At 39.0% G+C, this 15,581-nt stretch overlaps 1 protein-coding gene across 1 annotated transcript in view; it reads left to right on the top strand.

Annotated features, from left to right (window-relative positions):
* The first annotated feature begins 11,191 nt into the window (after window positions 1-11,191).
* The window catches only part of LOC109855282 (receptor-type guanylate cyclase Gyc76C-like), a 32,286-nt gene continuing 27,896 nt past the window's right edge, over window positions 11,192-15,581 (top strand). The window contains exon 1 of the mRNA XM_020429364.1: window positions 11,192-11,623. Within this exon, the coding sequence (XP_020284953.1) occupies window positions 11,192-11,623 (432 nt within the window). The remainder of the gene's footprint in view (window positions 11,624-15,581) is intronic.

The raw sequence follows: 15,581 nt of genomic DNA, 5'->3' as shown, positions 1-15,581 counted from the left end.
ACAGAAGATGTGTGTGTGTGTGTGTTAATACGAATATGTATAATAAAAATAACCGGATATTTATATCTGGAGATAACAAATTTAACGAAGAAATCGCGCGTATGAACGCGCGAACAAACGCTGAATTTGCTATCTCTACCAGACAAGAGAAATTCGTTGAAGTTCGTTGCCGCATAGATACAGCGCGAAACATTAAAAATGTCTACTCGATCCGGGAATTACTTTGCATTTAAGGTTGCATAAAGATATACTTACTCGTTCTAATGACAGCCTGTCGACACAGTCACGCCTCCGTTAAAGTTGCCGGTAGTATAACAACAATGACATTTTCTCTCTTATAAATTCCCGTTTCGTCCAGAGCAGAGATAACGATTCGCGAACGCGAAATCGGTCGATAATTGCGAGACAATCGACAAAATTTTACGCCTGTCGCGAACACATTGTGTTGCTTTATCTTAACAAGGAAAAAGTGGCGTTTTGCAACAGTTCGACATTAGTATCTCGACCGCATCGACGAGTGAATTAATCGTCGAATGTAATCTTCTCCTCGATGCATCTTTGTTACATCTTTTTTTTCGCTAAAATAAGCATCGAGATAAAAAAAAAAAAAAAAGCGTCGCGATAAAAGAAAAAAGAAACGACGAAGAGAGAAGATTACATGAGCGAGAGAGGAGAAGGGCGATAGCGGGAGACGGTAGAGGGAAAAGAAGATGAGGAAGAATGTGGAAAAGAGAAGAAGAAGAAGAAGAAGAAGAAGAGTTCTAACCGGCTGGTCGCAACAAACCTGAAGTAAACCAAACTTACCGGTCCTACCGCTCGCGATGCCGCACCATCTACCGAACTATTAGCCGTAACCCTCAGTCTATATCTGGATTCGTTTCGTCTTTCTCTCTCTCTTTCTCTCTCTCTTTTTTTTATCTCGCAATACGTGTGCTAGACTAATGGAATCTCCTTCTTCTCGTTCTCCCGTATCTTCGATAGACGCGGCGAGGCTCCCACGCTATCAAGACAAAACGTTTTCCTCGTGAATTTCTGAGAAAATTCTCTGAAAGATTGATTCCTTTTGATTGAAATTAATTGCGATGAACATTTGATTAACATTGTGTCTTGTCGTTTGATTCCAAGATAGTAGTACCGCTACCACACGTGCATGTGCAAGTTGAACGGGATGTTGCATCGGATTGTCGCGTTACAGGATCGCCTGTTACTTTTTAAATTCTTACGCCTATCAGTCACATCGAGTACCTAGTTGTTTTGTCTTATAAAATCTCCGATTGACAACAAATTATTTATTAAAAAAAATGTGATAAACCTTACACACATGTTGTTCTTGTTATTAAAGCAATCGTGAACAGGCACTGTCGCGTTAAGTGGTTTTTAGAAAACCACTAAAAATGAACGCCGCAACGATAACAGCTCATGTGACACTGCACTCGATAAAGCGAGTTGCAATCATTTAAATTACGTTACGCGTAAGTGTACACACGACTAGGCGCGCTTGATAATATTTCTTATTGAAAGTTTGTTAAGCATATCGTCACTTTTTTCTTCTACATTAAAATTCAGATATTTAATTTAAAAGATATTTAAATTTCACGTATAAAATTTATAACATATAAAATAGATATTTCTTTTATTTTAATACTTTACATCGAATTGCAAACCCCTTTTGGATGAGAAAAAAAATAAGGTTTTATTACGCGTTCGATCATTGAACTATTTCTTTTTATATTTGTTATTTTCGAATAATTTATATGTAACTTTATTGTTTCTTTTAAATTTATGTGAAACAAGTTTTTTTCTTTAAATCTACATATAAATTACGTTGCCACGTGTAGTGCCTGTTGTCACCTGTGCTCGGCTGAATATTTTTAATACTCGACTCACGTACAATGTAAATCGATCTCGAACTCATTGGCGCACCGACTTATTCCGGCTCGTATGGCCCGTACGATTAGGAATCCGTGAGTGTCACCTCAATTACGCTCGCACGCGTATATATATACATATGTATGTGTTTAACCAATCGCCCGCCGGACGCACGGTGAGAGCGACGGGCACATAGCCCCGTGTGTCGTTGACAGACGTAACACGCGCCAAACAGGTGTGTTTAATCCGGCCATTTAAATCAGGGCCCGCGAGATTACGCATCCGTTATTTCCGCGACGCTGTCTCGACCGGGTGTCGATCGGGAGTGAAACCGCAAAATCCCCTTTCGTTCGTCAATTATCGATCGATAACGGAGCGCAATGGTGTAATTGTCGCGCCGTAATCGTAGACGTGTAACGATCTTGCGGCGTCGGTCGATAACACAAAGAAGTTTTCTTTTCGTATCGATTGGCTCTCCTGAGAATTTAAATTCAGGTTTTTTCTCTTTTACACTTATCCTTTCAATTTTCCGTTTTACGACAAATCGTTCGAGTCACCTCGAATATGTTCGCTTGCCTCGTCGCTTGCTGTTATTGTCGACAATATTCCGAAAGGCAAAACATTGTCTCTTTTTTATTTCAATCTATATTTGCAAACTGTTTATCTGCATACTTATGAATTATTTATATATGTTTTTGCATACTTATTTATTGTGAACTACACACTTTCAGGTGGCTGTTAGACGTCCAGGCTGAGACTGTGAAGAGCGCGGATTGGCAGCAGCATGTTTGCAACGTAGCGCCGAAACTTCGTTCATCTTCTTCTTCTTGAGGCATTCTGCGATGTTGTTTAGGCAAGTTTTTCTTTTACGATTATTTTATTAATAGTTCTCGGAGTTAAAATCAAAGCGACTTCTCTGTGATTGACTGATCGCGATTACCAAATTAGTTTCTTAATGATTACAATTAATTTCGAGTATCTTTGGTTTTATTGTCGACATTTCTGTCGGTTCAAACGTGCCGTTATGCACGCGCGAACTTTGATATAAAATTTACAAATCATGCATGACTGTTGGAAAAAAACTGCGACAATCATGCATACAATTATACACACGTGGCAGCGCGAAGGCAAAGATGAAATATAGCGTAAGACGTTTGAATCACATTTCGATCACTGCGCCTTTTTTTTTTTAATCGGTGTATTTTTAGATAACTGCGAGCAATAACTAAATAATTTACAGGTTGCAAAAAGTTTATTACCGATGCGAAGTTTCGAAATAATTTCGAATAAATTGGGAAAGAGAAATTTTGTGTATCCTTCGGTTTTTTTTTCAAAGTATACATATGTTTATATTGCGCGAATCTTTCATAAATTAAACCGCAAACACCGCGACTGTTTGATATTACGAACGAAATAATGCCGGTTTTTGATTGTAAAATTCGGATTTGACAAACGTGCCAAGTTCACGTATGTGGTGTGTGTTTCAACAAAGAGTGTCATCACTCGCGGCGTTGCATTTAATAACACACGCGTGATTTAATATCGCCGCGAGAAACGCAAGGAACGACGCCTCTCACAGTAGATGTTATAAATAAGTGTTATCACGTACGCCGGCGTACTATTTTAAATGCGTTATCTCCGTCCACGTCCGCCACGGAACCACAAACACGCTCGTTCGCTCGGCTCCTGTGCTCGATTTCTGTGCGTCTGTTCTCTGAACTGCGGTTGCCATCTTCTATCTACTACGCAATAACTGTATGCGCTCGGACGCTGAAAAATAACGAGTGTAAAGAGCGCACGAAACGGATGTGAACTATATTTTGTAAAAAATACATATGTATTTTATTCTTAGAAAATAAACAATTTACATACGACGATATAAATTTGAACGCGTGATAAAAAACATTTATGCAAATACGAATTACAAAATACGGAGTTGGACACTATCGCGCGTTTTATTTTAACCGATCTATTCTAAAATTCTGAAAGAATTTTTTCGTAAAAAAATCAGAAAATTTCTATTATCTAAAAACATCTTCGAAAAAAAACTTAGATTTCTCAGAACAACTTATATCTGATTGAAAAAGGAAAGAAGATTTTTCTGAGATTTTTTCTTTCGGAAATACCGAAAGAGACGCTCCGGGAAATGTTTTTCACGCGCTAGAAGATATCTGTAAGCGCGTGTAATAAATACCGTGCGTTATATTTCTTTAGACACATCAGATATTTAGCTTGCAACCGCGCAGTTGCATTCTGCGCGGTTACATGATAATTGACGTACGTCGCGAAGGGCTTTCGTAGTGATAAGACGAATTACGGCGATTGTACGTAACGAAAACACATGCGATATCTATTCGCGCGTGTTTCCTGTTTTGCATATTTGCGGTTAAAACAAACTTCTTCTTGAGATAACAAAAAGGAAAGGAAAAAAAAAACGGAATTTTTAATGTACAATTTACAAACACCTTTGCGCGTACACAGACAAAACGTTTATCGAACATTTTATTTTTAAATTAAAACAATTTATCGTATATGCACGCGAATATTGCGGCGACAGTTGGGAAAAAGTGTGATTGAGTAAATAAATTAAATTCTTTATCACGCGTTCACGCACACACACACACACACACAATAATAATAATGTACAACGAAGCAGAACAGATATACTATGATACATCTATACTTACACTATAATCACTCTGTAAATGCTTTTCTTAATTGTCGCGAGCCAACATGTGCGTATTACGAGCGCGTAGAATTTGGATTTTGTTAGGAGAAGTATATCGGGGCTATAATGACTGTTAATATTGCCCGAAGCTTTATTTTGCCCCGTTTATTAGCTATTTGTGCGAATGCGAATAACGAATTGCCAGAACGGCAAACATCTTTATTGCGCAGCGCGTAATTCTTGGTTAGGTTGGATCTGTGTTAGAAGAGTTATGGCATAGAACATACACACATATTATATATGTATACATATACGCGTACTTGGAATTCCGCCAGATCCTCAGAAGAAAATCAGACATTCAGATGTGTTGTGCGAATGTTCCGAAACTCGGCGCAAGTGGATGATATGTGCGCGCAAGTACATTATACAATAAACAAGATTAAGAAAACACAGTCTCGCGAGATTGTGGTTGTTACCTCTGGCGAGTCGCCAGTCCAATATCTCTCATTCTCTCTCTTTCTGAGGAACATAAATTCTCGAGTTCGATTTGCCCAAACGCGATAATTTTATCGACGCGTGTTTGACACGAAAAACATTCGGAGAATTTCTAAATTTATTGTGCGCCCGATTAATCATCGAAATGGCAAGCATGCTCCTTTTTTTTCTTGATAAAAATTTCTCAATAAAGCGAACTTCACACGCGTTACATCTTAATATACGTATCAGAAACGAGCGGGAGTGGAGTTATTAACACTTGGATTAAGACGTAGCGGAGAGAAATTGACTCGAGAGAAGTAAAGCAAGCGTGAAACGAGTATTATTAAGCGGCATAGAAAATTAATGCGAAACTTCGGAGTTGTTAATTGGAGCGGTAGGCGAGCTCACGCCGACATATTAATATTAATATTGCTCCGAAGCTCTAATTGAACCGATCCGTATGTATACACGTATTCATTGAAGCGAAGTTTAACCTCGCGCAATTTGCATACGCGCAATTTTATCGGCTTTTACTGGAAATGCCCACGCCTTTAGGTTAAATAACGTTAATTTTCATTCGCGCACGCTACTAATAATAATACGCGCAAAACACACACAGTGTAATTTTACGATCATTGAATTCCAACTTGGAATGTGCTGAAAATGAAGTTCGAGATAATTTGCCTTGTGGCGATGGAAATATTATCATCGGCCTGTGAGTGAAAAGGGAAGCAAAAGACCGCGTCTTGCGATGACTGTGCATACGTACTACGCGTGTAGCTATGCATTAGATACGCATTTTATTGATATGTAAAAGAAGGAAGAAGAAAAGCGAGGATCGTGTGGATCTGTGTAGATAACGGAAGAAAATAGATCTATTCATACCCCGTGGCGCGAGTGAGCAAAGTCATATTGCGAGCTAAACCACAGATTCCAATCGGCGTTCTTCAGAACCTAAGTTTTTTTTTTTGTGCGTTTTTTTCCTGTTTACATAAATTAACTTTAACAAACGAAATTTACCACACAAAAGACGTGTAGAGAGATATACTTGAAGAGAGCTATGAGCTTTGTGACTATTCGTGCTTATATCGTCTCAATAGTATTTTAACTTCACAATACATGAAAATACATAAGTAATAAATATTTATAAATAAATTCAATGAAGGTCGAGCATAAACAATGAAATGTTAAATATATTTACACATAAAAACAATTGAGAGATCTTGTATTAATTAACGCGAAACGTTTCGAGCTTCGTTGGAGTCTTCATCAGTTGCAAAATAATATAAACAATAAGAAAGTTAAATAAATATTTATAATTATATGCAGAAAAAAATGTGAATTATATATGCAATACAAAAGAGAAACTCTATAAACGCGTATCGGTTACACGCGAAAAATAATACGCGAAATGTAATAGTAAAGAAACTCGAAAGTTATCAGAAAATTAGATCGACCATATCTGGCGTCAGAAAATTAGATCGCACGATCTTGCACGCAAAATTTGACATTTACGGCTATCAACTCGAGACAGACTCTGTGGAAGTACCAATTGACGCGATTTTTCGGACAGTTTAAATAGCGCGAAACCAAGCTAATAATTTCGAAAACTGATCTCGAACGCGTTCTATGCTTTGAGATCACCGTCAAGTTTGTGTGCGCGCGCGCGTCGTAACCGGCGTGACAAATGCAAGTAAAATAAATAGCGCGTACGCCCAGGTGTCGCGCGGTGGTGACCAATTGTGGCCACACCCGTATACGTTTACGGTAGTAACGTGAGAGAGATTATATATATAATATATACATATGTATATATATATATATATGTATACGGAACACACTCATGCAAAAAGCAGTCGCGATAATAACAAAGCTCACGCGCGCGCATCTTGGAGGTACCACTACGGATCTGCGTATCGTTCTACAATTACTTCCTTGTAACGTAATCCATACCCCGCGCGCGGGTCACTTCAGCACGTATGTTTGTACATACATATCGCGTGTACAAAACACACCGTTAGAAACCCGAATATATTCCGAGGTCGCAAACATTGTTTGATTCACGGATCCGGAACTTTGTATGAACTTGGCACCTTCAATACCGAATTGAACTTTTATTTCGGAAAACGTGCGCGCGCGTCAATATCTCGATCGGTAGTTTAATAAAAAAAAAAAAAAAAAATGTGATTCGACTTTGAAAGAGAAAGAGAAAAGTTGTCTTTTTTTTTTCGCTGTGAAATCGCGTCGTTTATATTCCTGCGAGATACAGTAATTTACGACGATCATCGTCATCGCGATCCAATGATTTGCATATTTAAGCGCGCTCAAATAGACTCTTGTGTGACAAATCGCCGGTAAACTTTGACAAATAAATGTTATTGCGCGTGTTCTAGCAACTTTATTAACTCGTTTAACTTACCACACAATAGATACCTTACCTCAGCGGTCGGAAATAATTCCAACTTCGAACTCTGGCGCAAAGATAACGGACACACATTGTTGGCAAATAATAGGTCGCGTATGAATGTTGACGCGAACAATGATACTTGTAGTATTTTTTAATACTACAAGTATCATATTTGTTGTTGCCTATTCGTCTTCCAAGGAGACGATTTAACTTACAATTAGTAAAAAAAACTCTAATGGCAAAAAACAACTCGCGCACGCGTGTGACTCGTGTTTCCCGTTGATTAAAAACTTACATTGTTTTTAGAAAAATTGTAAAAACAAAAGTTTTACACCGTTGTATAAACATGTATTTTGTACTTTGAGTCGGTTTGAAGAATGCTTGTTTTTTTTACGGGACTATTGCAAGTAATTACAGCAGAAGTATTAGTCAGTGCGTATACGCGTGTGCGTTACTACATTATAGTTTATTTTTGTCACAACGAGTTAACTCTTTTAATAATAGACGACAATATGCTATAAAAGGAATTTTCGAAAACATTACAAAAATCTTTTTATCTTATTTTGTTCTCTCTCTCTTTCTCTCTCTTTCTTTTCTTCTGTTCTTGATTATAAATCTTATAAATTAAAAGTGACAAGCGGAAGCATGAACGAGCGTGCGGCCTTCGCCAAACACGTTCGTTTTACATCTTGTGAATACCATATGATATGCCGCGGCTATTTCTGGCTCGTAGTATACGAGCGTCTCGTATTAGTTGTCGGTATTATCGTGTTAAAACGAATATATATGGGTCCGCCTACGTAAGTTTTTGATGCGATCGTTTCAAGATATACGATCTCCCCGTTTGCAAACATAGGCGTGACACCGTTTACACGCCGTGCTCTCTCGATTACGGGCGTTAATCACATCGCAGTTGGAAATTTTCCTTTTTTTTGTGTGTGTTTTAATCCTCGCGTCGAAAAATTACATTTCTGTCTCTGTTCGCGAACTCCGGAATTAAATGAGAGAAAAAAAAGAGAAAAGTTCGTTATAGCTTGTGTTAACTCGGCAAATATCGTGATGTTTGTTTCGTGAAATATAAAAAATACAAAATAAAATTACACACACACACACACACACACACAAAATTGAATTTATAATTGAATTCAAACTAATTTTCAAGTACATCACTGTTTTTTTTTTTCTGAAAAATAATTTCATAAGAGATAGTTTTGTACAGAAAATGGTGCAAATAAATAATTGAAAAATCTGTAAAAAAAAGATGCTTTTATAACGGAGAAAGTGCACGCGCGTGACATTTTCCACACACTAAGTAAATTGGACGCTAAGCATCTTGATTACGTATTAATTAATCAACATCATGGGAAAAAAAAATCAGGTGGGACTTGGGGTTTGATTAGTCGTACTTTTCATGCGAAAACATCGCTTTTCCCGGTAGACAACAAGAAAGGATGCGCGCGCTATTGAAAGATGCAAAGTGCATTCGCGTTGTGCGAAAGGACGACGTACGCGCGCCCACTCGTACGTCATCCGGACGACGTGTATACGCCGGCCCACCGTACGCAGGTATGATGAACGAGCGGTGATGTAACGACGGGTCACGTCGAGGGGTTAAGTACGAGCGGAGTGGCGTGACGCCGACGGGACCCCGTCCCTTTTAACGTCCCTTTTGTCAACTCGCGACGGGCGTGAAATAAAAAATCGAAGTTACAGATGTATAAATCACTTTTTTCTCGTGGGGCACAGAAATCGGAATGTTCGTTCTGATACTTGTATCAATTTTGATTTCGTAATGAGCACACTTACTTAAATAGCGATATCTTATTAACGATTGGTTTTTTATGTATATATATATATATATTTGTGTGGATGTGCGCGCGCACACATTATATGCTGATAAATCGTGTAAGTTAATTTTCTTCTGTGCACGAATAAACGCTAAACAAAAAATGACATTTTTCAAATTATATCTTGCACAGTACGATTCTATTTTAATGTGTGTGAAATGATATGTGCAAAATAAATAATATAAGTATGTAAAATTAATGATACAACGTGTGTAAAATTTTGGTTTTACTTAGGAAAAATATTTGTCACATTGTTGTTTTGGCATATCATGTGGAAATCCGGATTGCGTGATTCTCTTGACAATTAGACGTAATAATTAAAGCGACGCAGAAGTCGAAAGGCGCGCTTCCTCCCCTGGTGAATAACACCATGCGTCATGACAGCCGGATGTCTTTATTGTTGTTGAAGTCGTTGCAGGCTAGTCCAGCTCGCATGAAAGTTGCATAATCGCATCGGATTTCTCTCTCTTTCTCTTTTTATCTCGCAACCACATATATACATTCAAGTTTCGTGTCAATGTACGTTTTGCAGTGATTCAAGACTGTATTAATGCAATAACAATGACCAAAAAAAAAAGAGAGAGAGCTGAAGTTTTATTAATTATTTCACACAGTTTCTTTCGAAATATCCGAAATTTCAGTGTTTTTACATTTTCAAAATCTTCGCTACCAACGTTGCGTTGTTGCGGATCCCCGCTACGTATGTATATCTCTATACGTACAGATGTTTTCTTATCGGTTACAGCAAATACGTTGAGATTATAGATAACTCTTCTTCTGTACTTTTCCTCTCACAAGTTTTTTTTTTTTTTTTTTTTACTTGAATTTGGGTCACGCGTTGCGTGTGAATAGATGTGTTGTGTGAAATTGAATTACAACTTGTCTTTTCGTTAACAATAACGTCAAATTTCTCAATTGGCAACACAGAAAAAAAAATTTATAATGACCACATTGAGATCTCAATAACGAGATAGGAATCGAAAAGAGTCAATTTGTAAGCGCGCAAGAAGTTTTTAGCAACGACAAGCGCGATTGTTCGGCAGTTAGCTTTTTACTTCAGTGAATAAAGAAAATAAATTTCTTTGATTTATTATGTGAAACGGAAGCGAGAGAAAAGGTGCGCGCGGTTGTGTTTCGCGCGTGATTACAACGTTTATTCCGAACATGTCGACGTCGTAAAATGTCTGCCGCAATTGATGTATAGTTCCTTTCGAGACTCGCGATATCCGCCTGATTTAATATATACAATATTCTAAAATACGTGTGTTGCACACGCTACGTGTGTTTTACACGCGTTCGGGCGCGTATTTCTCTTCGTGCGATTTCTCTGTTAACACACAGGGTGCGAATAGATTTTTTTTTAAATCTCTCTTTCTCTCGTAAAGCGAAGTTTTTTTTAATTTCGATGAGAGTCTGCGCGCGAACGTGTTTGTAATAAAGAACGAAAACATCACGATTGAACATGAAGAAAATATACATTTCGTCGAAAATTGAAATCGGATCGCCATTTGAATGTTTTAATATTTATTCTCACGATTACATTAAGCGAAACGCAGATGGTGCATACGAATGAATCACATAAATAGTCATGGCCTCGCGTGATAAATGCACTCGAGTAGAAAGATACGTGTTATTGTCATAACTGTGATATACGAACTTCGCGATATTGTAGCCACGGAAATTTATAACGCTCATTAACGATACGACTACCGTTCAATACACACTCGACATAAGACACATTAGCACAATTAAAATATCGCGACTAGAACACAGAGCGTTTACTACTTGAATTGAAAGCGAATCTGGAAAATTCTTTGTACGACCTGATATATTTTCAACTCTTAATTATTTTTAACCGTAAATTGTTTTTATTTTTTTAGGTGAGCGGGAGGGAGGCGCTGCTGACCGGTGGCGGCGGCGGCCATGCGCCCCGGCCCGCCAGAACAGCCGAGCCGCCGCAGGCCTCCCCGTCGCCAGCATCCGCACCAGCAGCAGTTCCATCGGGAGTGTGACCGACAGCAGCAACAACAGAATCACCATTATTGTCATCATTGGCTGTCGCGACCGCGCTCAAACGAGTCGCGCGTCCTCCTGGTCACCCTGCTGCTACTGGCCAGCAGCTTCCTGGTCCAAATTCTAGCCGAGCCACCACGTTCAACATCCCTGATGACGATTCAAAACCAGCAAACGCAATTCTCTCGAAACAGTCAAATCAGTAACAGTACGAGAAATAATGGCACATCCGTTCAAAAGAAAGTGAATTTAACCATCGGTTATCTCACAGCCATCAAGGGTGGCCTGAAGGACCGTCAAGGTCTTGCCATCTCCGGCGCTCTGTCCATGGCTCTCGATGAGGTGAGATCTTATCTTATTATGTAATTTTTAATTTACATTTGATCTTTTGTTTTGATTTATATTTAAAAATTTGTGTTACATATATTTAATTAGAAAAGAGAGATGCGCATTTTGTTTTGTTTGTGAAGTAGCAGAAATTGTCCCAAAAATTTAGTATTACTTTTGCTTCATTAAAGTTTGCTCAATTAAAAATTAAATTATTAAATATAATTTCGGAAAAGCAAAAAAAAATTTGTTTTTATAAAATTTAATCCAGTGATTAATTTTCCAAAATTATCTTCAATAATTTATTACTTGATAAATTTAAAAAACAATTGTAATTTTATCTCTCAATTATCTCGAAGTGCAGAAACGCTCTTATTGTTAATGTTACGACAAATTGTTTTGCGTGCGATCAAAAGCGTTGATCATTTGCGAACGAAATTTCGTCTCTCTCGAGCACAATTTCGATTCCGTAAGCTTGTTCCTTCTTTTTTTTTTTTTCTTCGACGTATCGCGCTTCCTGCTCACATTACACACGTTGCTGCGAAATTATAACGTACACGTCGGATGAAAACTACTTATCTCGTCGATGCGGAACGTAACTCTTTCCATTAAGCGCGCTCAAGGCGGATTACAACGTCATATGTCATGCGAATAGTAATAGCATCTCACGCTCTATCGCTCTATCTGTTATTACCCACCGACGCTTTAACTTGGGAAGGCCGCTACGCGCGCGCGCACGCGGGAAACGCGATTGATGAAATACTAGAAAATTACAGTTTCCGACTCTTGGAGGAAAATCACGGATCTGATGAGATCTCGTTATTTCAACAGAACAGACGGGAGAAGGCAAGAGAAAATGAGAATCGCGCAGATCCGTCATTTTGCTTTGCCACAGATGATCTGCTATAGATTATCTGGAGTTAAATCGTAGTGCTTACATTGTTACTTTAATTAGTACAGTAAAAACATAACGCGCGCGCTTACATATTGCGGCGAGGAGCTTCAATTTCCTCTTCTCTCGGTCTAGATATATATTTCGATATTTTAAATTTCTCAACTTCCAATAACGTTTTCTGCTGCGTTGGTATTCGAACGAGAATCTGTTTGAAAAAAGAAAAAAAAACTCAAGGAATTCTCGAGGAAGGTTTCTTCTCCAGATTAAGAGATTACACGATAATTTGTTGATAATGCGTTTCTTCGAGTCTTCGAATTTTTTTCGAGATCGAGTCATTGATCCCGCTCAGATACCGGATTCTGTTCCGAAGCTCATTCGATTACTTAACAACGCTAGAATGTCTCGCGCATCTTTCTTTTTCTTCTGCCGTCGTCGACCGCCCCGCTTCGGAAGCTTCGATAATTCATTCGGCGGATTCCTCTTCACTCCTTTTGCGTTTATCCACCGTGATGGGAGATCGTGATGGGGGACCGTGAGAGACCGTTTTCGAGCGTGCTGCTGCTCGGTGGATAAATAGGAAGTAAAAAAAAGAAAATAAAAAAGCACAACGAAGAAAGATACGCGGCTCCCGCTGCCGCCTGAAGTTTGCGGGGGCCCAAAACTGACCCGGTGTGTTTCTCTTCGAAGTTCCACTCTGAATAAATGTCGGGTCGAGCCGGACTGGACCAGGTCAGAAGAGAGAGAGAGAGAGAAAAAAAGAGACAGAGACGCCGATGAGCCTGCGAGAGTTTAAAAATACAAGACCGGCGTTATTCGCCGGTCCGCCCACGCGTGCCAGCGAAACGGCGCTCTCTCGCGAACCGTGAGAAGAATTCGCTCGCGGGTTCGGGAACCGTGTACGTACCCCACCTTCTCCTTCATCCCGTTCATACCCTCCCCCTCTCTTTCTCTCGCTTCTCAGTCTCTCGTCCGGTATCTTCCTTCCTTGTCTCTCTATCGGTTTTTTTTCACCGCGTTCTTTTTTTTCTTATTTATTGTTTTTTTTATTTTCTTTCGAAACCTGCCCGTGTACCGCTGCAACCTGTGACCACATGTGGGAGAGAACGGGGCGGGAGGGAAGAGAACATCGACAGAACGAGAGAAGGAGTGAGAAAGTAGAAGAAGAGACGTAAGATGAGGGGGAAGAGGGGAAGAATCGTCGAAATAAGTGTCGATTCTATCACGAAAGCGCGATATCCGGGTATACTTAAAGATAAAGCGGTATTTCGTCGGAGATTAATTGCCACGTCGATCGTAATAGAGGAGTGTGTGTAAGAGATCGAAGGCGTGAGATCGGAACAACACGTCGATCGGAATTCTCGATCGATGTTGCTTCGAGCTGTTTTATTGTCGTTTCATAATTACTTTTTAGATACCTAATTTGAGAAGACAACGTTCCGTTTTTTTAAGATGTATTTTGTTTTGTTTTGTTTTGTTTTGTTTTTTTTTTAATTCGGTGTTTCTCTTAAGAAGGAGATAGTGAAAGAAACTCAATACAAGATTAACTGGGGTGGTGCGCGATGTGGTCCTCTCTCGCGCGACAGGAGATTTCTCTTTTTAAGCAGTTCGATGCACCGCGCGCGCGCAGTTGCAACGATAAATGCATAATGACTCTGTTCGACGTGCCCGCGCATTCAGCGAATCGAAAGGTGCAGGAAACGAGCCGAGCTTTGCGGCTGTTTATTTATATCCTCCGATATGCTACGCAAGAGTAAGCATCGCGATCGCAATGTCGGCCTCTGTTCGCAGTTAGAATGAAGCTTGATTCACAAACGTTTGCAATCACAGACTGTACGCGTGTACGTACGTGCGACGACAGACAAACATACCGATTCACATCGAGCAATCACATCGTTGATCATCCTTTTTGCCCGTTATAAGATATCTTTGCGATTTGTCTCGATTCGTTACCGTTAATTTGTTGCGCAGTATTGATTATATTTAAAACCTGATTTATATATTTCCACTTTTGACAATTGCGATGAAACTTGAAGCACGCTCGGTATCGCATGTGTATGTGAGTGGGATTATACAAACGTTTATTAATCCTAATCTTGCAAACCTCTGAACTTGTTGTTCGAGCGATTTTTGAAAATGAGATATTTTAAAAACTATTTAGTTACTTTACTAAAAAAAGCAAAAAATATCAAAACTATTTTTTCTTCAATTTAGAATGTTGAAATAAAAATCCCCATGAAAGTTTTACAGAATTTTTGCAACGTTTTAACTAACACAAAATTGCGTCGGTTGTAAATGTCGGGGTTTTCATTCAACATAACAGGATTACCATTCAAAAAACTTTTTACGAGATTAAGGTTGATATTATTATACTAATATACTTATATAATATATTATTTCGCGAATATTTTTATTATATTATAGATGTAACAGAATTACTTTTTTAAATTCTTTGTTTTTTTTTTTACATATTGCACATTTTATTGCGCAGTTGTGAATCGCGCTTAACACTTGCTTGCTTGCCGCAATTGCGAACGCAGGTGCAGGTGCAACAGCAGCACCAGTTTGCTTCGCCCGCGGGCAGATAAAAAAAAAAACCAAAACATAAAAAAAATAATAATAAAATTTGCATACGCACTCCCACAATGTAAACTTCCACTTGGTTCGATATATTTGTAAATAAAACCGGGCGTTAATTGGCAATTTCTCATAACACGCATTCGCGCACAATGGGCCGCGCGCGCGATCCGTGCACTTGGCTGTTCGAGCGCGTGATCATTATATCGGGGAGAATTGTTAACACGCGTGTGAAATTGCACAACAGTTTCTCTATAATAAATGATAATGCTTCGCCAACTTTGCTACTGTTGACCCGGCTCTTGATAAAGGAAGTTTAATGAACGGCGAATTAAGAGAGAGAGAAGGAACGCCGAACTTTCACTGCACAGCCGGAATACCGCGAATTTTTCGCCTGTCGCGCTCAACGCCGCTGGATCGAAATGCGAGATATCGCGATAAAATGGACTGAATTGATTGTCGATCGGCTGAATGGAATCCCGAAGCGATTTATAGATATGGGGG

Source organism: Pseudomyrmex gracilis, unplaced genomic scaffold (genome assembly GCF_002006095.1).
Source record: "Pseudomyrmex gracilis isolate BER0280 unplaced genomic scaffold, ASM200609v1 scaffold_86, whole genome shotgun sequence".
NCBI classification, from domain to species: Eukaryota; Metazoa; Arthropoda; class Insecta; order Hymenoptera; family Formicidae; genus Pseudomyrmex; species Pseudomyrmex gracilis.
The sequence above is the reverse complement of the archived record's forward strand: the minus strand, read 5'-3'. Positions and strand labels throughout refer to the sequence as shown.